At 40.0% G+C, this 27,504-nt stretch overlaps 1 protein-coding gene across 1 annotated transcript in view; it reads right to left on the bottom strand.

Annotated features, from left to right (window-relative positions):
- Positions 1-27,504, bottom strand: part of LOC126267721 (methyl farnesoate epoxidase-like) — a 165,962-nt gene that overhangs the window by 31,974 nt on the left and 106,484 nt on the right. Inside the window, exons 8-9 of the mRNA XM_049973023.1 lie at positions 1,463-1,604; positions 1,230-1,385 (exon numbers count right to left, since the gene is read on the bottom strand). Of these exons, the coding sequence (XP_049828980.1) occupies positions 1,230-1,385; positions 1,463-1,604 (298 nt within the window). The remainder of the gene's footprint in view (positions 1-1,229; positions 1,386-1,462; positions 1,605-27,504) is intronic.

The following is a 27,504-nucleotide window of genomic DNA, read 5'->3' on the forward strand; positions in this document are numbered from 1 at the left end:
GAATAACTCTGTAACTTTGCGTTTTTGGACCCACGTTGATGCAGCCTTTTGATACAGTTTTTTTCTTCTTGTTGTTATAAGAGGAATTCATTCCCAAAATTTTGCTACTGAGTTTTGAAATACCCTGTATACATAGTTTAGGTACTGCAACTGTTCATTTTCGCTTCCATTGTTGAATATGGGATTCCCATTAAGGATAACTGTTCATCTATGTGCAGTTCCGTAAAACAGGATGAGTGTCAAATGCTACAATGAAATCAATATCAAACATTTCGGTAAATTCATTATTCTGGATGTAAGAAAGTCTTCAGGGTGTAAGACTCACGATAATGTAAAATGATTCAAAATTTTAGCCACGACTATAGATGGCTGAAACTCTGAAGAGCTATTGACAGTAACAATGGGCATCAAAACTTAGTTTCAAGTTTGTTGATGAGTTATTCAGAGGATTCCTTGCACATGGTATTTTTGCTATGATAGCAAAATTTTTAAGGAAAATGAATTACTCTTCCATAAAAATCTCTTGTTATCACGTAGTTGATATTATGTGTTGTGTAGACATTATCATATGATGCTACAACCTGATTTGATCCTATTATCTGTCCAAGTAAATTAGTCTGTAAGGTGTTTCACAAGAAACAAGTTTCTGTTTGCAGGGTTATAAGTGTTCTAAATACAGCATTTTAATGAAATAAGTATACACTGTGAATTAATTGCTAATGAAAAACAACACATGTGCAAAATAAGTCCACCCACTACTGCATAATCATTTACCTAACATAATACCGTATCAAGCAATTATTACTGACACTGTCATAAGTAAATGGATGCACTTATTTGGGTGCTGATATACATATTTAATTACAAAGTACATGATTGAAAAACATTAAAAACTAAATTAGAATTTAATTGTTAGTTAAGAATAATAGTTCATAAATTGACAACCAGTGACATGAAAACCCTGATATTCTTGTTCATATATAACCAAGTTTTTACAAACTACATCTGTCCTTTCCATAATTTTCTTTGAACACCGCTATACATTCTCACAAATGCAAAGAAGAAAAATTGGGAGTGATGATATGGCAGTCTGGAGATAAGTTAAGAACTTTCGTTTTAAGGAGCATTGTCACTTCAGTTTCAATTCAGTAAGACATGTTGACCAATTACATTTTATTTGTAGTTGCAATAATGACAATGATTATATTTTTTTAGCTTTGCAAAATTACCGAGATTTGAAAATGATGTCAAATGGTTTTGGTGTAGAGTAGAGAAACTCAGGTCAGTACCATTAGCTGGAAGAAGTTGAAAGTTTTGCAGGATTCCGGTAAATATCTGAAATAAACAACATTTTGCCATATTCTGTCCCAAACACTGACGACGACCTGAAAGAGAAATCGAAGCTGTCAGATATTGATCACAAATTACCTTATCATTACTCATCACATTATCAATAACTCACCAAGACCAAATGGTAAGAATGCATCATCCTCTCTAAGCTGACCAGTTTCAGTAATGAAACGCTCTGGTCTATACACTTTGGGATCACCCCAGTGGTCTTTATCCATATGCAGTGCCCAGATATTTACCAGGACAACTGTATTCTGCATAAAAACACAACAGTTGTTTTAAGTTAACATCTGAATTAAGTTAGAAAGTAATATAAACTTCTGCTTTTAAGTACACATTGGAGATGGCAGTGTTACTTTTGTTGATAGTATTTTTCAGGCTATAAGTAACGGTATATCTGAAATGTTTTGAATTTAGAAATTTGTATCTATAAAATACATTATTACACGGGAAATAACACTCAAAGGACTAACCATTATATATATATATATATATATATATATATATATATATATATATATATATATGGGGGGTGAGAGAGAGAGAGAGAGAGAGAGAGAGAGAGAGAGAAATGCTACGCATCAGTACCTCTGACGAAGAAGAAAATCGGACTCAGATTTTGAGATGTGGTATGATAGAACTTTTGCTGCAGTTGAAGAGATGCAAAATAAACTTTCTATTTACAGTCTTAAAATGTTCAGAACAGTGTTAAAATAACGTTTTAATAAGTGTACATTTCATAAACACCCCCTGGAACGTCACGTCGCTGGAACCTCATAAATAAGTGTTAGGCCATTTGTTGACAAACTGCTATGCTACTCTGGGTTATGGGCAGCCATTACTAATGCACACTTACGGATTGCCTCTGGGAAACCAGACTATGAAAATTTGCAACGCTAAAGTTATTTTGAATTTGAATGTATGGCAGAGTCCTGATATACAGTCAAAAGATGTTGGGGCATACTACGGTGTTGTCTCCTCTTGTTTTGTATATTACTATGTTTTTGTCACGAGAAAGTTCAACCTGCAGCCCAAAAGACAAACTGTGACAGATGCTGCATCCATGCCTAGCAAGTGTAAGACATTGAGTGAATTGTCGTCTGTCAACATTCGAAGCATCCTTGCCTGGAAATAGACTAAAATAATTGCTGACAACTGTGCTAACCACCAACTAGCATCTTTTCCACCAGCTATCAGTTCTCAGAGGAGAATCAGTTAATAACAGCTGATATCAGCACTGATACCGTTGGCTTCCTAAACCAGTCACTGTTGCTTATAGCAATAATTTTCTGAAATGCTTGTTGGAATACAGCAAGTACAATCTGCTTATAGTGGGAAAGATTGTGGTGCATGTTTAACTTAGTTTTTGAGAACTGGAAGGAATAAACGAAGATGGCACAATACAACAGGCATTTCTGGTATCCACGCAATTTCTTGTAATAATTATTCTTTTGACTTCTATACCTGGAAAAGGTTTATCTGATTTTATAAGTACAGTGTATTCTCATATATTTTATGCGACTGAAAGTTACAGATGTTCCCTGACGAACCGTGAGTCTCGTTGCAGTGGGAAGGCTTGGAGCTGTAAAGGTACAGCAAGAGCTACAAGACGATTTTAACCAAACAATCAATAGTTTAGATCGATGTTATTTTTATAAGAGATTAATAATGTCTCAGGAAAAAACTACTGTATTGATCTTTACCTACAAAGGAATGGAAATGATTCATAATATTCTAGCAGTGGGCAAATAGTGTTAACTTTTTTGGAATTGTCTTAGGTTTCCATTTAGTTTGGATCCCTCCTATAGAAAAGAAATGAGCCGGAGGCTGTTAAATGAAAACAGCTGAAAGGATCGTAATGTCATTGCCTGCAGAGGAAGGTTCTGAGGTCCTAAACTTGGCACTAGAGGGACAGTGGTGCAAACCCATGTGACCACAGAGTGAGCTCGTGCGAATGTCGACTGTCCACTGCACTCGGTCATCCTGGAAATAGTGAAGTGGGAGCTTCGAAAGAAGAGACGAGGGTTGTAGTGCTTTCCTAATAGTGGAAGATGTTCAGGGAACATAAATTCATCAAAGAACGATACAAATGTATGGAGAGCAAAGCATGTCCATTGCAAGGGTCAAGGTGTGGCATGAAAGGTTCACAGAAGGATCTCACTGGCCAATGATACCACAACACATCAAGACTCATTGTCCAACAGATGACTAGTTAATGGTACAGTATGCATTGTTCCTGGGTTTCCTCCATTCACTATGATGTAATCGATGATGGCTTGCATTAGTGCCAGATTTTTTGCCTCCTCCTCCTCCTCTCCCACATCTCTACTGTCACAGGTCAATTGGCCTACACATAAAATGGCGGGAAATTACAAAACCAAGGACGGTGATCCAAGATGGTGGTCTTGGGAATCCGAGCGCAGCCCAATGACGTCACAGTTCAAGATGAAGGACGAGGGAACCTGGGCGCAGCCAATGACATCATAATCCGATATGGTGGACCTGATGGAAATAGGCATAGGTTGCATGGTTGTCAGATTTCCCCCTTTTCCCTCTGACATCATCAATGAAATATTGCATTGTTGCCAGATTTCCTCCACCTCCTTCTCCCCTTTCTGATGTAGCCCATTTGCTCTATGTATAAAATGGTGGGACATGCAAAATAGCCCAATTGTACCACAGGTTTTCCTCCACCGCTCTGAGACCACTGCTAAGAGTGCAATTGTCCTGAGTGTAAAAATGTAATGTGGAACTTTGTCCTACTGGCGTGAAATTACAAAAATTCCAGATGACGTTCCCAGCTGGCAGTCCTAGGAATAGTAACACAGACCTATGATGTCAAGATCCAAGATAGCGATCCAGGGAATACAGGTGGAGCCTGGATGGTTGTCGGGTTTCCCCAGCCCTGTGACGTCAGAATTCAATCTCGTGGACTTGAGAGATTTGGATGTGGGCTATGTGGTTCGTAGGTAACTTGCGCTAACAAGGGAAACTTCCCATCGCACCCCCCTCAGATTTAGCGGTAAGAGGGCCTGGTGGACAGCCCGTCAAAAAATGAACGCAGATTAAGCATAAAAACAGGAAGAAGATGTACTGAACTGTGGAAAAAAAGCAAAATAGAAACAGTAAACGGACCAAGTGCAATAAGTGTAACACAGAGCAGTCTGCAACAGCCAAGGGGTCGTTGTTGAGTGTTGAGTGGTTACAGTGGTGGACTGGAAAGATCCCTCGACCTAATTTTTTTCCCGCAGTATGCTGTATTCACATTTGTGTCTGTGTCGTTTTGTAACGTCCGTTTGCTACAGAGAGATGTAATGAACGGACCTATAATGAAAGTTGGCTCTGCGCAGCTATTCTATTAGCAGCTGAAAAGAAATGGCTTTCGAACGGGAATTGCAGACGTGTGATATGTCATAAACGGCATTAGTAGCAGTACGTGTGTCATATGACAGGCATCTCTTATCGACGCTCCTAATTTGTACGCCTGGTGAGTGAGTGAGATATGCCTTTTCGTGTTCGTATGAATGTTAATGTGATCACTTCCAAGGAAATGATGAAAACATAATAGTTTGTCACATAAGCTGCAACAAATGAACGCAACAGTTTCACAATCACACAGTTCCTCAGTGCTCTGTCAAAACATATGTTTTTAACGTTTTGAAGTTGCATTCCGTTCTGGAAGTTTTCGCTCTTGAAGTCCCTTGTTGTAACATAGTTCACACCCTTCTACTTGTACTCTTTCTGTGAGGCGTTTACGTGGTATCTCTCCTGCTCTCACTATTCATCACATTTACTTGCGACGGTAATGTATTCTTACCACTTGACTCATATTTTATAAACAATGTATAGTATGATAACTGCCAAGACTACTGAAAGAGAACAAACATTTAGATGACTGTATGGACAGGTCATAATACTGTGAAGAAAAAATAAAATAAATGGCACGCTGGAGTTTCGAACACGGCTCGTCCGCTTTGTAGCCCTCTACCATGACCACTTTTTTCATTTTGTTAGTCATCATTCGTGGTATTTTGTTGTAGCCGAGGTCACATGACATCCGTTGAAGTTCGTTGTTGATCCCACCCCTCAGTTTTTTTATTACAGAGACCAACCAGCTCTCTCACCGAACACGCTGCGCTACCGTGCCGGCTAGGAATCACTGGTTTTCCTCAACTTCCTAATGTCACACTCAATTTGTATTTTTTGAACAATTGAGATCTTGAGTTTAGAATCTAACAGTCCACTTTCTCTATGTTTAAAGTAGTGGGGTATTCAAAAATACACATATTCTAAATTTAAAATGGTAAAAAATTAAAGGAAATTTACTTGTCTTACGTTTAAAACGGGCTGGAATTCAGAAAGAATCACTATATATATTGCTGGTGCAACCTTCAAGCTTATCAAGCAGTTTTGACTGTTTTTCAAGAATTTGCCACTTGCACTGGTCCGCTTGCAGAATTAGCACTGCTAAGTCCACCCAGTGCCTCGCCTACACAGTGCTTTTATATCTCATCTCGAGGACAGATATTTTCCTTACGAAGCAGATTAAGCTACTCGACAGAGAACTTGGCTCGTTTTACAGGAGCCACATGATGAGATGTGGTGCACTGGCTGCTATCGTATGAGATAGGAAAGCTGTTCTGCAACATGCGCTGTGTGAAGACTTGTAGGGCACCTATGTAGACTCGATTCTGAGACAGAAGCTTGTAGTGACACTGACACGAACGCGACTAACATCAAAAGTCAGAGCACATAAAGAAGACAACTAGGTCAGATGTTGAAATATCGCGGGCAAAGCGGAATCGTTTGTATGGAAACCCGAAAACGTACAACCAGTCAACTACACTGAGGAAAAGTTAAAAAATCCCGTCGCCCTCGTCATCATCGTGAACGCATTAACGAAACAGAGAAAGGGTTGTCAACTCGAGAGAAGTGTGGAAGAACTAAAGAGTTAGGGGAGTGGCTTGGAACATATGATCATTTCACACGTTTAGCCATGCTCTCGGGTACTGTTTACGCATTTAGATGGTGGTACACCTTTGAAATTTCTGGAACTCTAGAGATTGATACTTGTACACAGTGCTCACTTGCTTTTAGCCATTTTCTACGATAAGCTGCCATCTTGTCACCTGTCACATTTCGTTACCGATTGTACTTACAAAGACCATTACCAAAAGGCACATTTATGACCAGTGTGATGATAGCAAACGTTTTGAATTGTGCAGGACAACAGTGTTTGATGTCTGAACTCAACAGTATGCTGCTGATTTTGTACTAACATCACGAACAGATCACATCTCTCTCGCAGTATATGCCAAGAAAACGTGGGCATAGTGGTGAGAGAATCTCACCAAATCCTGTCACTGACTCAAAATCGCTACGGATATGACACTAAACAACTTGGTTATGTCCAGACTGCTTGCAAGTCTACCGGATGTGATGGAGAAGATGGTTTTAGGAGTTTGATACAGCTTTTCGCAATAGGGCATTCCCTGAAATTCATCTATATATAACGGTAACACACAGTCAACGTAGCGGATAGCAGGAATTTCATAACCGCAGGTATTAGATTATCGTTATGATGAACTATATACACCCTCAAACCAATATAGCACCATTCGAACTTTGAACCACAGATACCGACCTGATGGAAGTACATAGCATACATAAAGCGAATTTTACTGTTTCTCCTATACAACTGCAATAATGTTGTGTAGCTGTAAATAGAGAATTCTAAAAACAACGCTATTATCACCATGCAGGGCGGCAGAATTTGAAGAGTGAACCTAACAGTATTGTGTCATATCGCCCGTAAGAATGTTAGTATGACAGACTCCAGCGTCAATAGGGAAGTAATTTGAATTTTCATTTTGGTATCTAAATCAGGGAATTTAACGTTGGAAAGTTTTACCAGCGCTCTGTATCCAACCTAAAGCTATCACAGTCCATATTGCAAGTTTTCTAAGTTCACGGTTTGTAGCTCAGCAGAAGTAGCGTGAAAGTCTCATACTTACAAGTGTTGCAGTTAGTCCTAGACGTGACAGAGTAGTATTTTTATCGGCATCAGCCCTACCCTGGCGCAAACTACAGTGGAGTGACAAAAGTCATGGGATACTTGCTAGCCGGCCGGTGTGGCCGACCGGTTCTAGGCGCTTCAGTCCGGAACCGCGCTGCTGCTACGGTTTCAGGTTCGAATCCTGCCTCGGGCTTGGATGTGTGTGGTGTCCTTAGGTTAGTTAGGTTTAAGTAGTTCTAAGTTCTGGGGGACTGATGGCCTCAGATGTTAACTCCCATAGTGCTCAGAGCCATTTTTTTATACTTTCTAAATCGTGTCGGATCTCTTTTTGCCCGGCGAAGTGTAGCAACTCTACGTGGCATGAATTCAACAAGTCGTTGGAAGCCCCTGCAGAAGTACTGAGCCACTCGTAATTGTGAAAGTGTTGCCGGTGCAGGATTTTGTGCAAGAAGTGACCTCTCCATTATGTCCCATACATGCTCAATGGGATTCATCTCGGGCGATCTGGGCGGCTAAATAATTGTCCAGAATGTTCTTCAAACCATTCGCGAACAGTTGCGGCACAGTGACATGGTGCATTGTCATCCAAAAAAGTGCGATCGTTGTTTTGGAACATTAAGTCAATGAATGGCTGCAAATGGTCTCTAAGTAGCTATCATAACGCGAACCTACCCCATTCTATGTTAATACAACCCAAACCATTATGGAGTCACCATCAACTTGTACAGAACCTTGTTGTCAACTGGCGTCCAAGGCTTCGTGGGGACTGCGGTGTACCCTTACCCTACCAACCTGAAATCGGGACTCATCTCATCAGACCACGGTTTTACAGTCGTCTGAACTCTAACCGATATGGTCACGAGCAAAGAAGAGGCGCTGTGGGCAATGTCGTTATGTTAGGAAAGTCACTTGCGTCGATCGTCTTCTGCCACAGTCCAGTTTTGCAGCACTGTCCTAAGGGATACTTCTGTCGCATGTCTCACATAGATTCCTACGGTTATTTCACGCTCTGTTAGCATTGCTAACTCTAAGCAAATTCCCCTGCTCTCGGTCGCCAAGTGGAAGCCGTCAGCCACTGCATTGCCCATGCTGAGCGGTAACCCCTTAAATTTGGTATTCTCAGTACACTCTTGACACTGTGGAGCTCGGAATACTGATTTCTCTAACGATTTCGCAAATGAAGTATCCCATTCGTCTAACGCCAACTACCATTACGCGTTAAAAGTTTGTTAAATCCCAGCACGCGACCATAGTCACGTCTTCACGTCGGAAACCATTCCACATGAATCACTTGAGCACAAATATGCTCTGCCAATGCACTGCACTTTTATACACTGAAGAGCCAAAGAAACTGGTACACCTACCTAATATCATCAAGAACCCCGCGAGCAAACAGAAGTGATGCAACACGACGTGGCAAGGACTCGACTAATGTCTGAACTAATGCTGGAGGGAATTGACACCATGAATACTGCATAGCTGTCTGCGGAAAAAGCAATTTAGCATGCAGCTAAGGGAATCCTCCAACTAGTGCAAGATTTCTTCGCGGCAAACTGCAGTTGTTGTTGTTGTAGACTTCAGTCCAGAGACTGGTTTGATGGAGCTCTCCATGCTACTCTATCCTATGCAAGCTTCTTCATCTACGAGTAACCACTGCAGCCTACATCCTTCTGAATCTCTTTAGTGTATTCATGCCTTGATCTCCTTTTACGATATTTACCCTCCGCTCATCCCTCTAATACTAAATAGATGATTCCTTGATGCCTCTGAATAAGTCCTACCAACCGATACCTTGTTCTAGTCAAGTTGTGCCACAGATTCCTCTTCTACCCAATTCTATTCAGTACCTTCTCATAGGTTACGTGATGTACCCACCTAATCTTCAGCATTCTTCCATAGCACCACATTTCGAAAGCTTCTATTCTCTTCTTGTCTAAACTAATTATCGCCCATATTTCATTTCAGTACGTGGCTACACTCCATACAAATACTTTCAGAAACGACTACCTAGCACTTAAATCTATATTTGATGTTAACTAATTTCTCTCCTTAAGAAACGCTTTCCTTGCCATTGCTTGTCTACATTTTATAGGTATCCTCTCTACTTCGACCATCACCATATCTTGCTCGCCAAACAGAAAAACTCATCTACTACTTTAAGTGTCTCATTTCCTAATGTAATTCGCTCTGTATCATCCGATTTAATTCGACTACATTCCATTATCCTCGTTTTGCTTTTGTTGACTTTCATCTTATATCCTCCTTTCAAGTCACTGTCCATTCCGTTCAACTGCTCTTCCAGGCCCTTTGCTGTCTCTGACAGAATTGCAATGACGTTGTCGAACCTCAAAGTTTTTATTTCTTCTCCATAGATTTTAATCCCTACTCCGAATTTTTCTTATGTTTCAATTACTGCTTGCTCAATAAACGGCTTGAATAACATCGGAGATAGGCTACAACCCTGCCTTACTCCCATCTCAACCACTGCTTCCCTTTCGTGCCCCTCGACTCTTATAACTGCCATGTGGTTTCGGTACAAATAGTAAATAGCCTTTCGCTCACTATATTTTATCCCTGCCACCTTCAGAATACGAAAGAGAGTATTCCAGTCAACATTGTCAAATGCTTTCTCTAAGTCTACAAATGCTAGAAATGTAGGTTTGTCTTTCCTTTATCTTTTTAGATAAGTCGTATGGTCAGTATTGCCTCATGTGTTCTAACATCTCCACGGAACTAATCTTTCACGAAGTCGGCTTCCACCAGTTTTTCCCTTCGTTTGTAAAGAATTCGTGTTAGTATTTTGCAGCCGTGATTTATTAAATTGATAGTTCGGTAATTTCCACACATATCAACACTTGCTTTCTTTGGGATTGGAATTATGATATTCTTCTTAAAGTCGGAGGGTATTTCGCCTGTCTCATACATCTTGTTCACCAGATGGTAGAGTTTTGTCAGGGCTGGCTCTCCCAAGGCTGTCAGTAGTTCTAATGGAATGTTGTCTACTTCCAGGGCCTTGTTTCAACAGGTCTTTCAGTGCTCTTTCACACTCTTCACGCAGTATCATATCTCCCATTTCATCTTCATCTACGTCCTCTTCCATTTCTATAATATTTTCCACAAGTTCATCGCCATTGTATAGATACTCTATAGACTCCTCCCACCTTTCTGTTTTCCCTTCTTTGCTTAGAACTGGTTTCGCATCTGAATTCTTGATATTCATACACCAATTAAGAAATCATCTTTCACGCCCCACAAGATCGTGTTAGTATTCCTCCTTCCAAACCAACAACATATTGGTTTTTAGCATACTGAACATCACTGTGTTGTCATTTATCACTTTAAAAGTGACTATTAAACATTTTCAGGAAGTCAGCTAACCCTACACATTCTGTGTGAAAGGAAATTTTGGCTTCTGTATTAAAATATCCATCGATATCTATAAGTAGAAAGCAAAAACCACAAAATATTTGTATTTATACGTAGATTGCTTTTCTTGCACAATGTTTAGTGGAAAGACTAACAAAATTTTCGGCAACGCTACCCACTTATGGGAGACTCACTTTGACAGTGGATGAGGAACGCGCGACTGCAGCAGCCGTTCATTCTAAAATAAATAGAGAAATTGAAATTTAAAGAAAGAAAAAAGTCAAAAAGTACATGGTATCACTAAATGGATACGCTGCAACTGATGTACGTAGCGTTTTAGTACATTAAGTCATTACGGAGAAATTTCAAAAATGTTCACGGAAGAGCCAAAGAAACTGGCACACCTGCCTAATATCACGTAGGGGCTCCGCGAGCTCGCAGAAGTGCCTCAACAAGGCGTGGCATGAACTCGACTAATGTCTGAAGTAGTGCTGGAGGGAACTGGCACCATGAATCCTGCAGGGCTGTCCGTAAATCCGTAGGAGTACGAAGGGGTGGAGATCTCTTCTGAACAACACCTTGTAAGGCATCCCAGATATGCTCAATAACGTTCACGTCTGGGAATTTTGGTAGCCAGCGGAAGTGTTTAAGCTCAGAGGAGCGTTCCTGGAGCCACTCTGTAGCGACTCTGGACGTAGGGGGTGTCACATTGTCTGGCTGGAATTGCCCAAGTCCGACGGAAGCACAATATACATGAATGAATGCAGGTGGTTAGACACGATGCTTACGTACGTGCCAGCAATCCAGACGTATCAGGGGTCCCGTATAACTCCAACTGCACGCGCCCTACAGCATTACAGAGCCTCCACCAGCTTGAACAGTCCCCTACTGACATGCAAGGTCCATGAATTCATGAGGTTGTCTCCATATTCGTATACGTCTATCCGCTCGATACAATTTGAAACGAGTCTCGTCCGACCAGGCAACATGTTTCCAGTCATCAACAGTCCAATGTCGGTATTGACGGACCCAGGTGAGACGTGAACTTCGTGTGGTGCAGTCATCAACAGTACGCGAGTGGGCCTTCGGCTCCGAAAGCCCATATCGATGATGTTTCGTTGAATGGTTCGCACGCTGACACTTGTTGGTGGCCCAGCATTGAAATTTGCAGCAATTTGCGGAAAGTTTGCATTTCTGTCACATTAAACGGTTCTCTGCAGTCGTCGTTAGTCTCTTGAAAGATCTTTTTCCAGCCCCAGCGATGTCGGAGATCAGATGTTTTACCGGATTCCTGATATTCACGGTACACTCGCGAAATGGTCATAAAGGAAAATCGCCACTTCATCGCTACGTCCGTGGTGTCCCATCGCTCGTGCGTCGACTACAACACCATGTTCAAACACACTTACATCTTGATAACCTGCCCTTGTTTCAGCAGAACCGATCTAAAAACTGCACCAATCACTTGTCTTATATCGACATTGCCGACCGCGCCGTTGTCTGTCTGTTTACATATCTCTGTATTTGTATACGCATGCCTATACCAGTTTCTCTAGCGCTTCAGTGTACCTTGTGTACGCGATACCATCGTCATCTGTATATGTGCATATCGTTGTACTATGATGTTTGCCAGCTCAGTATAGATGGTAAGTGACTAGCATTATGAGTTTACGATGGAAGAAGATGTGCAGATTCGTGGACCATATGCATCGAGGGGTATGTATTGTAAGACATGAATATTTCTATTGTCAAACCACAACTTATGAAAGATATTTACATTTTATTAAGAGGATTAAGTAGGAATAATTAATATTTGTCATTTTGGAAATAAATGTGGTAGCGGGGAGTGTCTGCACCAAAGTATTGTTGGAGGGAGAGACCACACATTGATATAATTGTAAAAAGCGCGGGAGATGGATACATTTTAAGAAAAGAGTGAAAAGCCCGCGCATTGATACATTTTGTAATGGTAGCAGGGATTGTCTGCACCAAAAAGTATTGTTGGCGGGAGAGACCGCACTTAGCGTTCGTAGGAAGTCAGTAGTAAGCGAGATATGAAGCGAGTCGGTAGCAGGTGTGAAGCGAGAAGTTGAGAGGAGCGGTGTGCCTACCAGCCACCAGTTATGATTTACAAGAGATTTTAAACGGATGTACAGAGACATCAGCTAACTATTATCATAAAAGTAACTAATATTATTGCATTTTTTTTTTTAATTTTTGACAAACTCGAGACTACTGAATGTGTGTTTGCGCAATACTAGTTGTAAGATTATTGTAAAAAGTAAGTGCCATTTGAACGTTTGTAAAACCATTTCATTACCAACAGTAAATATTTGAAGAATCGTTTTCAGAATATAATTAATTTTTGCCAGCAGTATTGCATTACTGATTATAATCCATCCCAAAAACCATCTACGTAAAACTTTGCAAAATTTTATTGTTGTCAAGCAAAAGTTTAACTATTACGTAACTTCAGTTAAATTAATTAAAGAATAACGTCAGCTTTGCTATTAAAGAATAAAGTCAGCTTTGGTAATAAATACAGCCACTTATTATGACAGTCCACCAGCAGCTAATATAGTAGAACAGAGTAAGTATATTCATGTCGTATTTCGATGTAGCAGTTACATGTTGATCCAGCAACAATAAAGAAGGTAAGGAACAGTTTTGGGTTATTGTAGGTAACAACTGAGGGCCACGACGATGACAAATTCTATGTTTCGTCGAAATAATCAGGAAATCACTTTTAATAAGCAGCATTTAAATCTGTATGCGAAGACTGCCCTTATTATTATTGAGAAAGAGAATTAATTTCAAAGGGAAGATTTCATTTGTTATTATTAAGGAAGAGATAGAAATCCTAAGGCAAGGTTTCAGAGGTTACTGTAGAAGGGAAGGTTGCGTAACAAAAGAGATATAGAGGAGACGGGAAGGTTTCACTTGGCGACATCGAATCAGTAAGACTCTTTAGTGAATCTACTGTGAAAATGAATATACTGACTCTGACAATTGTATGAATAAGCTGGTGTTAAGTGGCGCAACGCTTATACTAAAGTGTATACCTTTCATTCACAGCTCATCGGCAATTCTGTTTGCTCTATTGATTCTGCATTGAAAAGTGTTTGTTCAGTGTTGAATCCGCTTTGAACAGTGATATATTTTGTTGCGTGTGCTAATTATCGATAATGTCCCGCAGAATAAATACTCGTTCTCAAAATGATAAAAGTGTAGAAAATACTGACTAGAAATTCTTTTCAGGAATAGACAGAAATAATACGTGTGAAATCCCGGTAGTGAAACGTTAGGTGAACAGACATTCGAGAGTAGTAATAAGATGGAATCTTTTGACTAACAATCAACTTCAGAAATACCAACTGTTAATGAGACATTAGTGCAAAATAATTTGCTTTTAAATGCAACAGACGCTACACAGCCACAAATTACGCGTAGCAGACATAATAGTTTCAGTAACGAAACCACTATAGTGCAGTCAAACAGTGTGACTCCATTACGTACCGAAACAGATTCAAACGGTGTACAGCTACACAATCTGCGTAGGAGATACAAAAGTTTTATTGATGAAAATTCCGAAACAACTGAAGAAGAGACATGATTACCGTCATCTGAGGGTGTTCAAATGAACACAGATGTACAACCTTTAACAACGAATACAAATACACACAGAAGTCAATCCGAAACGGATCCAATAATGGCATTTTTGCTACAAATGAGAAAAGGCATGAATCAAAACTTTAACAGAAGAGCACAAGAATCAACAGACCTAAAAAACGAAATCAAGGCAGGACGCGCACACACAGATCAGAAATTAGACAAAATGTACCAAAATCTAAAACACGAAATTCAAGTAGTCGCTGAAAAATGTTCACAAAACGCTCACACTGATGAACGTTTTAACAATCACACAGAAAACTATTTCATACGTCACTGCAAACTGGTACGATCGCAGGATAAAGAACGAAAAGAACTATTACAAACAATTACTAAACAGCGAAAGCACGACAAAAAGAAAGTGTGTGCTCACGGAATACTTACGTAGACAATTTCATACACTCGATTTCGGAAGAAATCGAAACAGTTAAGGAGATAAATATTCAAATACAAGAGAGGCTCACGGAAATCCAATCACACACAACTGAGGCGAAAATTTCTACAGAACTGAAATACAAAATACTAGGGATAAATTAACAGAAGATGTTCTGACACTAACTGACAAAATGGAACACATAGAAATCAATCAAGACTCAAAAAATTTGAAAGCAGATTTTAAGAAAGTAACCAAAAGTAATTGTAAATTACGAAACAAACTGACAGAAAAGATGAACGAATTCATTAAAAGAATAGACCTGTTAGATACTAACAATGAATGTGAATCAGATGACACTACACCAGATTTCTAATAGTAAAGATACGCAAATTACAAATGTGCTACAAACAATTGCTGACCTAGAATCACATAATAATATGTTACATCAGAAAATCAATTCTTAACAGCAAGGGATAGCTGACACACAAGAAACAACTGCAAACAATCAATTCCAACAGAGCACACACCATTACGACTTGCCTCAGATGCACAATACATATAATCTCGGTAGACTCCAGAGAGTAGGAGATCTTAATCAGGCAGAAAGACACATAAATTCATATGCACAACATTACGAAAATAATTACACACAAAGACATGACAATTTCGACCACAAGCATTTCATTGCAATGAGAAAGTTTAAAACATTTAAAAACGACAGGACACAAATACACCCGCTGGACTGGATCCAACAATTCAATGCGGCACTCCAACCGTCATGGCCAGTTCAACATAAACTAGAATTTATTATTAGTTTTCTTGAAGGGGAACCAGCGAGAAGAATGCGACCAATTGCTAGACAGTGTTTTTCAGTAGAAGCATTCCAGGAAGTATTTCTAGCAGCATATTGGTCAGATACTACTCAGAGTAGCAATAAAGATCGGCTAATTAGTCTGCCAAATTTCGAGAATTCTACTTTCCCAACAATCGCACAATTTTTCGACTATTAAGTTGAACGGAACCAATACCTCAATGAGCCATACCGTCAATCCGCATTAATACAGCTGTGTATTTCAAAACTCCCCACAGAATTACAAGTGTCATTATTAACAGGCCAGCAAAAGGACAGTGTCTACGCATTTAGAGACAACCTGCAATTGCTGGAGGTAGACCTGGCAGATTATGCGTTTGTTAATAAGAACTTTTCACGACACAGCGCAAACCAGACAAAGAATGCTAATTTTGAGCAAACACGATTTGGCAATAACAATCGTAATAAACGCTTTTGCAGCGAAAACGAAAATTTTAAACGAGAATACACACACGTATTCAACGAATAGTAGTATAATAACAATGTACATTACAATTCAAGACAGCAAAAAAGCCATCAAAAATAACACGACACATACACGACAGGAAATGCCGAACCGGTCAAACTCATGACTCATCGGCCAGATAAGGCGCCAGGGGCAAGCCATTATATGGGTCAGCCGCAAAATACACGAAACGAACAAAGACAGCCTTTTCAGAGAAACACACTTGCCTCGCGGTATAACCACAGCTGTAACGACAGAAGGAGAGAAAACGAACACCAGCCGCAAAGGACATTCCACAGTGATAATTTTCATAGAAATTAAAACAGTGTTGTCGTATGAATGTACCATACACAAGATCTCATCCGCCACCTATCGCTAATAATCAGAACGGTAGAACAGTACATAGAAAACACACAACATTCCCCGACAGAAAATTAAATGTCAGAACATTTATGACTAGAGATAGCTTGTGATGAATCTCTAAATGACGACACTATGGATAAGGACAGAGAAAAGATAACGATAGAGAATGCCATTACATTCGACGACGTGCGAGACACATTGTTACACGAAAAACCGGTCATACAGAAAACTATATGCCACCCAATAATCCAGATAAATTTAAAGTCACAAAATATTTTATCAATAATTGATTCAGGCTCACCAATGTGCGTGAATAACGAAGACACATTTAACAGATGCAATAGCAATAATGATTACCCAGTATTTCCGTTAAACAAAACTAAAGTTAAGGGGGCATTTCCAGGAAAAAGCATTGAAGTCAAAAGACAGATACAATTAACGTATGTTTTTGCAGGGCAAACTTTCCACATCAATTGTTGTATAGTTCCACATTTAACATCTCATATAATATTAGGAATGAATTTTCTCGTACACTACGACGCAAAGATTGACTTTAAATCGCAATTCTTAACATTACAGAAGGAAGACAGTGAAGTGATAGTGAGATTTCATAACATACACTCCTCGAAATGGGAAAAAGAACACATTGACACCGGTGTGTCAGACGCACCATACTTGCTCCGGACACTGCGAGAGGGCTGTACAAGCAATGATCACACGCACGGCACAGCGGACACACCAGGAACCGCGGTGTTGGCCGTCGAATGGCGCTAGCTGCGCAGCATTTGTGCACCGCCGCCGTCAGTGTCAGCCAGTTTGCCGTGGCATACGGAGCTCCATCGCAGTCTTTAACACTGGTAGCATGCTGCGACAGCGTGGACGTGAACCGTATGTGCAGTTGACGGACTTTGAGCGAGGGCGTATAGTGGGCATGCGGGAGGCCGGGTGGACGTACCGCCGAATTGCTCAACACGTGGGGCGTGAGGTCTCCACAGTACATCGATGTTGTCGCCAGTGGTCGGTGGAAGGTGCACGTGCCCGTCGATCTGGGACCGGACCGCAGTGACGCACGGATGCACGCCAAGACTGTAGGATCCTACGCAGTGCCGTAGGGGACCGCACCGCCACTTCCCAGCAAATTAGGGACACTGTTGCTCCTGGGGTATCGGCGAGGACCATTCGCAACCGTCTCCATGAAGCTGGGCTACGGTCCCGCACACCGTTAGGCCGTCTTCCGCTCACGCCCCAACATCGTGCAGCCCGCCTCCAGTGGTGTCGCGACAGGCGTGAATGGAGGGACGAATGGAGACGTGTCATCTTCAGCGATGATAGTCGCTTCTGCTTTGGTGCCAATGATGGTCGTATGCGTGTTTGGCGCCCTGCAGGTGAGCGCCACAATCAGGACTGCATACGACAGAGGCACACAGGGCCAACACCCGGCATCATGGTGTGGGGAGCGATCTCCTACACTGGCCGTACACCTCTGGTGATCGTCGAGGGGACACTGAATAGTGCACGGTACATCCAAACCGTGATCGAACCCATCGTTCTACCATTCCTAGACCGGCAAGGGAACTTGCTGTTCCAACAGGACAATGCACGTCCGCATGTATCCCGTGCCACCCAACGTGCTCTAGAAGGTGTAAGTCAACTACCCTGGCCAGCAAGATCTCCGAATCTGTCCCCCATTGAGAATGTTTGGGACTGGATGAAGCGTCGTCTCACGCGGTCTGCACGTCCAGCACGAACGCTGGTCCAACTGAGGCGCCAGGTGAAAATAGCATGGCAAGCCGTTCCACAGGACTACATCCAGCATCTCTACGATCGTCTCCATGGGAGAATAGTAGCCTGCATTGCTGCGAAAGGTGGATATACACTGTACTAGTGCCGACTTTGTGCATGCTCTGTTGCCTGTGTCTATGTGCCTGTGGTTCTGTCAGTGTGATGATGTGATGTATCTGACCCCAGGAATGTGTCAATAAAGTTTCCCCTTCCTGGGACAATGAATTCACGGTGTTCGTATTTCAATTTCCAGGAGTGTAGTATCCTCAGAAGAACAAAATATGCACAGGATCGAGATTATTGCAGATTCTAAAGATAACGATTGTTATCTCACACTGTACACAAATACACATAATAATGACTTGGCAGAGGAACAGGAGTACAATGTATTAGAGACAATTACACGCAAGGTTGGAGACAGTGTAGTAAAAGACGACACAGAATGCACAGAATTAGAAAATATTCTAGTGCAACATAAAACAGTTTTTAACAATGTTCCAGGAACGATGAGAGGATTTATGTACGAATTTCAAGTAAAACCACACGAGACTGTCAAAGCAAAACACTATCCAATCCTGCATATACACACAGAAGCAGTTAAGAAAGAGTTACGAGCAATGATTGATCAGGGTAAAATTTAACCAGCAGCAAGCCAATGTATAAATCCATTACACATCGTTGAAAAGAAGGATGGATCACTCCGTTTAGTTTTAAATTCACGTCAGGTTAATAAAGTAATCATTACAGAAACTGATCGACCACAGACGTTAGAAGAGTTACTGCAAAAGTTTCATGACACCTCCATGTATACCATCCTCGATCTCAAATCAGGATTTTGGCAAATCCAGTTGCATCCAAATTGCCGAAAGTATACAGCATTCCTTTGCTTTGGTGAATGTTACCAATTTTGTATACTTCCGTTTGGAATACCGATTTCGTCTGCAGCCTTTATACGAGGCATGAATACAATTCTCCCACAGGATTTTTAAAACAAAATTACTACATATGTAGATGACATTCTAATGTCACAGCACAACCACACTCTCCAACAATTACTGAGTACATTCGAGCAGAACAGTGTAACTATAAACCTCCGTAAATCTGAATTTGGAAAAGCCTCAATAAAATTTCTAGGTCGTATCATTTCACTAACAGGTATTGCACCAAACTCCGACAAATTGCAAGCATTGAAAGATATCGATATGCCAATAAACAAGAAGGAATTCGGAGCTTTTTAGGCCTTATGAATTATTTTAGAAAATTCATTCATTATAAAGCATTAGACACGCCCTTGCCATAGCAGCTCACAAGTAAAAACACAATTTGGTCATGGAATGAAGACGTTGAAGCTGAATTCGAGAATTTGAAAGAAGCGTTAGAAATGGCACCTTTGTTATCACATCCTGACCCAACACAAAACTTTTCCATTGCAGCAGATAGTTAAACTACAGCACTAGGAGTACATATTTTCCAGGAAATAGAGGAGGAAGGTAAGACAATCGTTAAGCATATTGCGTTTGCAAGCTGGATACTTTCTCTAGCAGAGCGCAATTATTCTGTAACAGAATTAGAGACGCTATGCGTAGTATGTGCATTTAAGAGATTCCGCCATTATCTGCATGGAAGACACGCCACAGTATATACCGATCACTGAGCAATCCAGTCTTTACAATCAGCAAAACTTACGCATGATAGATTAAGCCGTTGGAAATTATATCTACAAGAGTTCGATTTTACTATTGTACACATTCCAGGCACGCAGAATATTGTTGCCGATGCACTATCGAGATCTATACACCATAAACGATTAATGAAAGAAAATACCTTCTGCCACAACAACCATAGTATTATGTATATCAAATAAGTAGCTTTCGAAAACTTTATATCATCAGCATTATAGGACATAGAGAGAGAACAGCAGAAAGATGAAACACTAAAAGAGATTTGACGCTTTGGCGAGGCAAGAGCAACGCAAAAATCAGACATAATTACACTATACATCAAAATATTCTGTTTATTCGCTGATACCCAGATAGCAGCAATTGGCTTTTATGCATTCCAGAAGGGATCAGAAACAAATTGATATGGTATACATACCTAAGCTATGCACATTACGGAGCTAGGAAGTGTTTTCTAATTCTTCTACAAAATTGTCACTCACTTCAACATTGTGGAAAAACACATTCGCAAAGTTATAGCACCCTGCAAGATATGCCAGAAAGCAAAATCATCAACAGTATCACATATTCCACCACTGTATCCCATCATACCGGTTAAGATAGACACATGTCAGCAGTAGATCTTTTCGGTCAAATCCCCAGAACAAGTAAACGTTATAGTTATATTCTAGTAGCCATAGAACTGACATCCAAATTTGTAACACTTTCTCCACTAAGGAAAGCAACAGCTAGAACAGTGTCAAGAGCATTTGTAAGACATTTTCTATCAGTAGTAGGACATATACAGAAGGTTATTTCAGATAAAGGACCGTAGTTTAGGTCAGGCATATGGAAACAAATGTTAGAGAGTAAGAACATAACACCAACACACATATCAAGATATCACAGTTCTTCTAACCCGTAAGAAAGAATAATGAAAGAGATCGGGAAACTATGTAGAATTTATTGCTACAGAAAGCATACAACATGGGACGAATACATTTCACAGTTTCAGGAAGTAATAAATGCAATACCTAATGAGTCAACGATGCTCTCACCAACTGTAATACTGACCCACTGAATAAACTTACTGAAATGATTACTTTTGCAAAGAAGCGTAGACTTCGTCATTGTAAGATAATAGATATGGCACTAGCGAACATTAAACGAGTTGCATGTCGTCGGAAGAGACAGCAGAAGCAGGTAAGTAGATTACACAAGTACGAGATCGGCGATAAGGTACCCAATATCTGTCACATAAAGGGAAGAACCGATGCAAAAAAATTGAACTTCTGTATGCAGGACCGTACAGAATTCGAAATATTCCGCACGCTAATGTAGTACACATTGAGACACGCAGAACAAAAAAATCGAGAGGAAACCATTATATGTCAAACATGAAGAAATTCTTAAAATAGAAAAATCTTCTTACAGGGATACATATAGACAAACAATGAGCTTTTTGACACATTCCAGCAAGCCCGAACACAGTGAGCTACTAATGGGTTATTGTCCAAATGTATTTGTATCATTCACTTCCTGACACTTAAATCTATACTCGATGTTAACAAATTTATCTTCTTCAGAAACGCTTTCCTTGCCATTGTCAGTCTACATTTTATATCCTCTCTACTTCGACCATCATCAGTTATTTTGCTTCCCAAATAGCAAAACTCCTTTACTACTTTAAGTGCCTCATTTCCTAATCTAATTCCCTCAGCTTCACCCGACTTAATTCGACTACATTCCATTATCCTCGTTTTGCTTTTGTTGATGTTCATCTTATATCCTCCTTTCAAAACACTGTCCATTCTATTCAACTGCTCTTCCAAGTCCTTTGCTGTCTCTGACAGAATTACAATGTCATCGGCGAACCTCAAAGTTTTTATTTCTTCTCCATGGATTTTAATACCTACTCCGAATTTTTCTTTTGTTTCCTTTACTGCTTGCTCAATATACAGATTGAATAACATCGGGGATAGGCTACAGCCCTGTCTCACTCCCTTCCCAACCGCTGCTTCCCTTTCATGCCCCTCGATTCTTACAACTGCCATCTGGTTTCTGTACAAATTGTAAATAGCCTTTCGCTCCCTGTATTTTACCCCTGCCACCTTCAGAAATTGAAAGAGAGTATTCCAGTCAACATTGTCAAAAGCTTTCTCTAAGTCTACAAATGTTAGAAAAGTAGGTTTGCCTTTCCTTAATCTAGCTTCTAAGATGAGTCGTAGGGTCAGTATTGCCTCACTTGTTCCAACATTTCTACGGAATGCAAACTGATCTTCCGCGAGGTCGGATTCTAAAAGTTTTTCCATTCGTCTGTAAAGAATTCTCGTTAGTATTTTGCAGCTGTGGCTTATTAAACTGATAGTTCGGTAATTTTCACATCTGTCAACACGTGCTTTCTTTGCGATTGGAATTATTATATTCTTCTTGAAGTCTGAGGGTATTTCGCCTGTTTCATACATCTTGCTCACCATATGGTAGAGTTTTGTCAGGACTGGCTCTCAAAAGGCTGTCAGTAGTTCCAGTGGAATGTAGTCTACTCCGGGGGCCTTGTTTCGACTCAGGTCTTTCAGTGCTCTGTCAAACTCTTCACGCAGTTTCGTATTTCCAATTTCATCTTCATCCACATCCTCTTCCATTTCCATAATATTGTCCTCAAGTACAACGCCCTTGCATAGACCTTCCAAATACTCCTTTCCACCTTACTGCTTTCTCTTCTTTGCTTAGAACTGGGTTTCCATCTGAGCTCTTGATGTTCATGCAAGTGGTTCTGTTATCTCCATAGGTCTCTTTAATCTTCCGGCAGGCAGTATCTATCTTACCCCGAGTGAGATAAGCCTCTACATCCTTACATTTGTCCTCTAGCCATCCCTGGTTAGCCATTTTGCACTTCCTGTCGATCTCATTATTGAGACGTTTGTATTCCTTTTTGCCTGCTTCATTTACTGCATTTTTATATTTTCTTCTTTCATCAATTAAGTTCAATATCTCTTCTGTTACCCAATGATTTATACTAGCACTCGTCTTTTTACCTACTTGATCCTCTGCTGCCTTTACTACTTCATCCCTCAGAGCTACCCATTCTTCTTCTATTGTATTTCTTTCCCCCATTTCTGTCAATTGTTCCCTTATGCTCTCCCTCAAACACTGTACAACCTCTGGTTCTTTCAGTTTATCCAAGTCCCATCTCCTTAAATTCCCACCTTTTTGCAGTTTCTTCAGATTTAACCTACAGGTCATAACCGATAGATTGTAGTCAGAGTCCACATCTGCCCCTGGAAATGTCTTACAATTTAAAACCTGGTTTCTAAATCTTTGCCTTGCCATTATATGATCTATCTGATACCTTTTAGTATCTCCAGGGTTCTTCCATGTGTACAGCCTTCTTTTATGATTTTTGAACCAAGTGTTAGCTATGATTAATTGTACCAGGCGGCTTCCTCTTTCAATCCATATTCACCTACTACGTTTCTTTCTCTCCCTTTTGCCACTACCGAATTCCAGTCACCCATGACTATTAAATTTTCGTCACCCTTAACTATCTGAATAATTTATTTTATTTCATCATACATTTCTTCAATTTCTTCGTCAGCTGCAGAGCTAGTTGGCGTGTAAACTTGTACTACTGTAGTAGGCGTGGGCTTCGTATCTATCTTGGCCACAGTAATGCGTTCACTATGCTGTTTGTAGTAGCTTACTCGCATTCCTATTTTCCTATTCATTATTAAACGTACTCCTGCATTACCCCTATATGATTTTGTATTTATAACCCTGTATTCACCTGACCAGAAGTCTTGTTCCTCCTGCCATCAAACTTCACTAATTCCCACTATATCTAACTTTAACCTATCCATTTCCCTTTTTAAATTTTCTAACCTATCTGCCCGATTAAGGGATCTGACATTCCACGCTCCGATCCGTAGATCGCCAGTTTTCTTTCTCGTGATAACGACATCCTCTTGAGTAGTCCCTGCCCGTAGATCCGAATGGGGGACTATTTTACCTCCGGAATATTTTACCCAAGAGGACGCCATCATCATTTAACCATACAGTAAAGCTGCATGACCTCGGGAAAAACACTATTACTACTAATGGACAATTGGGGTTGGAACTCGTACCTGATGTAACTGGGGCAACTCAGGCAATTCGACAGTTAACTTAGTGTTTGGACACACTAAAACTATGGATCAAAGAGACGACAGAATCACATGGAAAAACCTGGTGTTGTGCTACGTGAGGGAAAGAAACGGAGTTTTGAGTGCATTTACAGACAGTTGCCAGTGCTTTGACCATGCTACCCAATTCCTTTTTTTCCTTCCTTGAGTATGGTACTAATAGATGCAAATTTTACCAGTGAAACAAATTTATAATGAAATTTTGCCATTCATTACTATTAGAGATATAATTAGCTTTTACTACCTGATGGACAGTTCCAACTCACTGACTCATAATATTTGTATATTTTGATGTATTATCTTTTGAATATTCTCTTTGTTAGACTGAGGAAAACAAATTCTTAACACACTATATGTATGTGCTTTATTGAAAGAAATATTCTATCATTAACTTACTTATTACTACACGTATTTCTATAATCTAATTTCCCCCTTACGTCAAGTCGAAGTGACTTAACGACGTAGGAAAATTTTAAGGAAACCCAGTGGAGGGTATATTTCTATTGTCTATTGCCAAACCACAATTTATGAAAGATGTTTACATTTTATTGATAGGATTAAGTAGGAATAACTAATATTTGTCATTTTGGAAATAATTGTGGTAGCAGGGAATGTCTGCAGCAAAGTATTGTTGGCAAGAGAGACAGCACAATGATATAATTTTAAAAAGAGCGGGAGAGATCGCGTATGGATACATTTTAAAAAAAGAGCGGGAAAGACCGCGCATTAATACATTTTGTAATGGTAGCAGGGATTGTCTGCACCAGAAAGTATTGTTGGCAGGAGAGACCGCACTTAGCGTTCGTAGGAAGTCAGTAGTAAGCGAGGTGTGAAGCGAGTCGGTAGCAGGTCTGAAGCGAGAGGTCGGTCGAGAGGAGCGGTGTGCCTGACAGCCACCAGATATGATTTACAAGAGATTATAAACGGGTGTATAAAGACATCAGCTAACTATGATCATAAGAGGAATTAATATAACAGTTTTTTTTTTTGAGAAATTCAAGACTACTGAAGGTATGTTTGTGCATTGCTAGTCGTAAGATTGTTGTAAAAAGTAAGTCCTGTTTGAACGTTTGTAAAATCATTTCATTACCAACAGTAAATATTTGAAGAATCGTTTTCACAATATAATTAATTTTTGCGAGCAATATTGCATTACTGATTATAATCCATCCCAAAAACCTTCAACGTCAAACTTTGCAAAATTTTGTTGTTGTCAAGAAAAAGTTTAACTATGAATTACCTAACTTCAGTGAAATTAATTAAAGAATAACGTCGGCTTTGCTATTAAAGAATAACGTCAGCTTTGGTAATAAATACAGCCATTTATTATGACAGCGCACCAGCAGCTAGTAGAGTATAGTATAACACAGTAAGCTATATTCATGTCGCAGTTCGATGTAGCAGTCACATGGATATCCAGTAACAGTGAAAAAGGTAAGGAACAGTTTTGGGTTATTGCAGGTAACTACTGAGGGCCACGCACGACGACGACACATTCTATGTTTCCTCGAAATAATCAGCAAATCACATTTAATAAGCATCATTTAAATTTGTATGCGAGATTGCACTTATTATTATTGAGAAAGAGAATTAATTTCAAAGGGAAGATTTCATTTGTTGTTATTAAGGAAGAGATAGAAATTCTGAGGCAAGGTTTCATAGGTTATTGTAGAAGGGAGGTTGCGTAACAAAAGAGATATAGAGGAGACGGGAAGGTTTCACTTGGCGACATCGAATCAGTAAGACTAGAGGAGAATAGAGGAGACGGTGTGGGGCGGCAGGTGGAATAATTGTTAATGTTCCTATTATTTACTTAATGCTGTTGTCCCGTTCTCAACACTGGCTCACTAACTACAATATTGGCAACCAGAAAGTGATTAACGAAACGTGAAGCCTGTAATTAGAATTCCTAGTGCCCACTTCATCTGAGAAATACATTTATAGCAACAGCTTATAGCTTTGAGGAATTAGGAGATTTTCTGGGATTCATAATCAAAAACCATTCTCTCTAAAATGTTCAGTATATTCCGAAAGTCACAGACCAAAAAGAATCCACACAATCCAACTACCAGAGCAGTTCAGATTCTACTGCGCTGATGCCACTATAACTGTTCAAATTAAATGTTTAAGTGAATGCTCGCCATAATTTGATGATAATGTTCATCAAACGCTACGAAAAATAATGGTAGAATATCTGTTCTGCGGCGGCACGTGAAAATACGACATACGCCAAATGAAGATAGATCATTAAAGTCATCCCAGAATTAACACTTCACTCGAAAACGATTTCATGGTTACGCGTATCTCGAGTAACTTATTACGGCATCCAAAGCTGTTTATAGCAATGATACCGACGCTACGCGACGCGACTCCCGGCACAGGTGGTTCGCTAATCAGCGTCTGGAGAAAACTGGGGCCTTCCTTTTTTTTCACACAGCTTTCTTACATATAAAGCTGCGGTGCGGACGGTTAAGGGAACGCCTGATCAAATCTGCTCTCCCGACTAGCCGCTGGGCTAGTAATGCACCGCTTTAAGTTATCGAATAAATCATTGCTTCCTTTGCTGATGGCCGATGAAGCTCTCAATTTAAATGTGCAACCAGCACACAGGTAAGTAATCATAATAAAAGTCTGACGTGGCTAAGTCAAATATTTGGGCGAGATAATTAATTTAATTACACTACATGCAGTAGGCGAGCTCTGAACTTGCCCTTTGGAGATACGCTATCGCTATAGTTTTATAGTTATCCAGTTGAAACTTCTCACATCTTTATGATTATAGCGGATCTCCCTTCTACTTAAATTTAAACATCCTAGCTTTATTTATTCGCCTACTTAATTTATCTTGCTTTTTAAGATAAAAACCAGAAAAATCATGAATTTCAACTAAAATTTTAATTTCTGAGATTCCAGAATACTGTTTCTACTAAAGGAATCTAAATATAAATTTTTAAATTTCTAGCTCTTTTCTGTTGCGCCAATGATTTTTACAGAAAATTGTCCAAATTTTGAAAATGATTAAAGTTATTGAACTGCTATTCAACACATATTGATTTAGTCTTACTCCTAACATGCTAGAAACGTTTCAGGTTATTTGCTTGATTTTTAAAGTACTGCACAACATTTATGACGTCAGAGCTAGTTACAGCAGACTGGCTAGCACACAATAGAAAGACTGATGTGAATTTTATAAGGCGTGAATGGGCTGGTTCCCTACAATGGGAAGGTTTCAGTATCTCACTAAGACACTGATGTTTCACTAACATTTCCTTTGGTTTGTACTTTTGCGCCAGTTATGGTTTAGGGAGGTTTGCACTTCCAGTCTATGGTGGAAAAAAGTTTCATTTCTGCGATGGAATTTTCTTTTATTAACGGTTTCCAACTGAACATTACGTAATTTGTTATAACATCTGTCAACGCTTCTGCTCTG

Source organism: Schistocerca gregaria, chromosome 4, assembly GCF_023897955.1.
Source record: "Schistocerca gregaria isolate iqSchGreg1 chromosome 4, iqSchGreg1.2, whole genome shotgun sequence".
In the NCBI taxonomy this organism is placed as follows: Eukaryota; Metazoa; Arthropoda; class Insecta; order Orthoptera; family Acrididae; genus Schistocerca; species Schistocerca gregaria.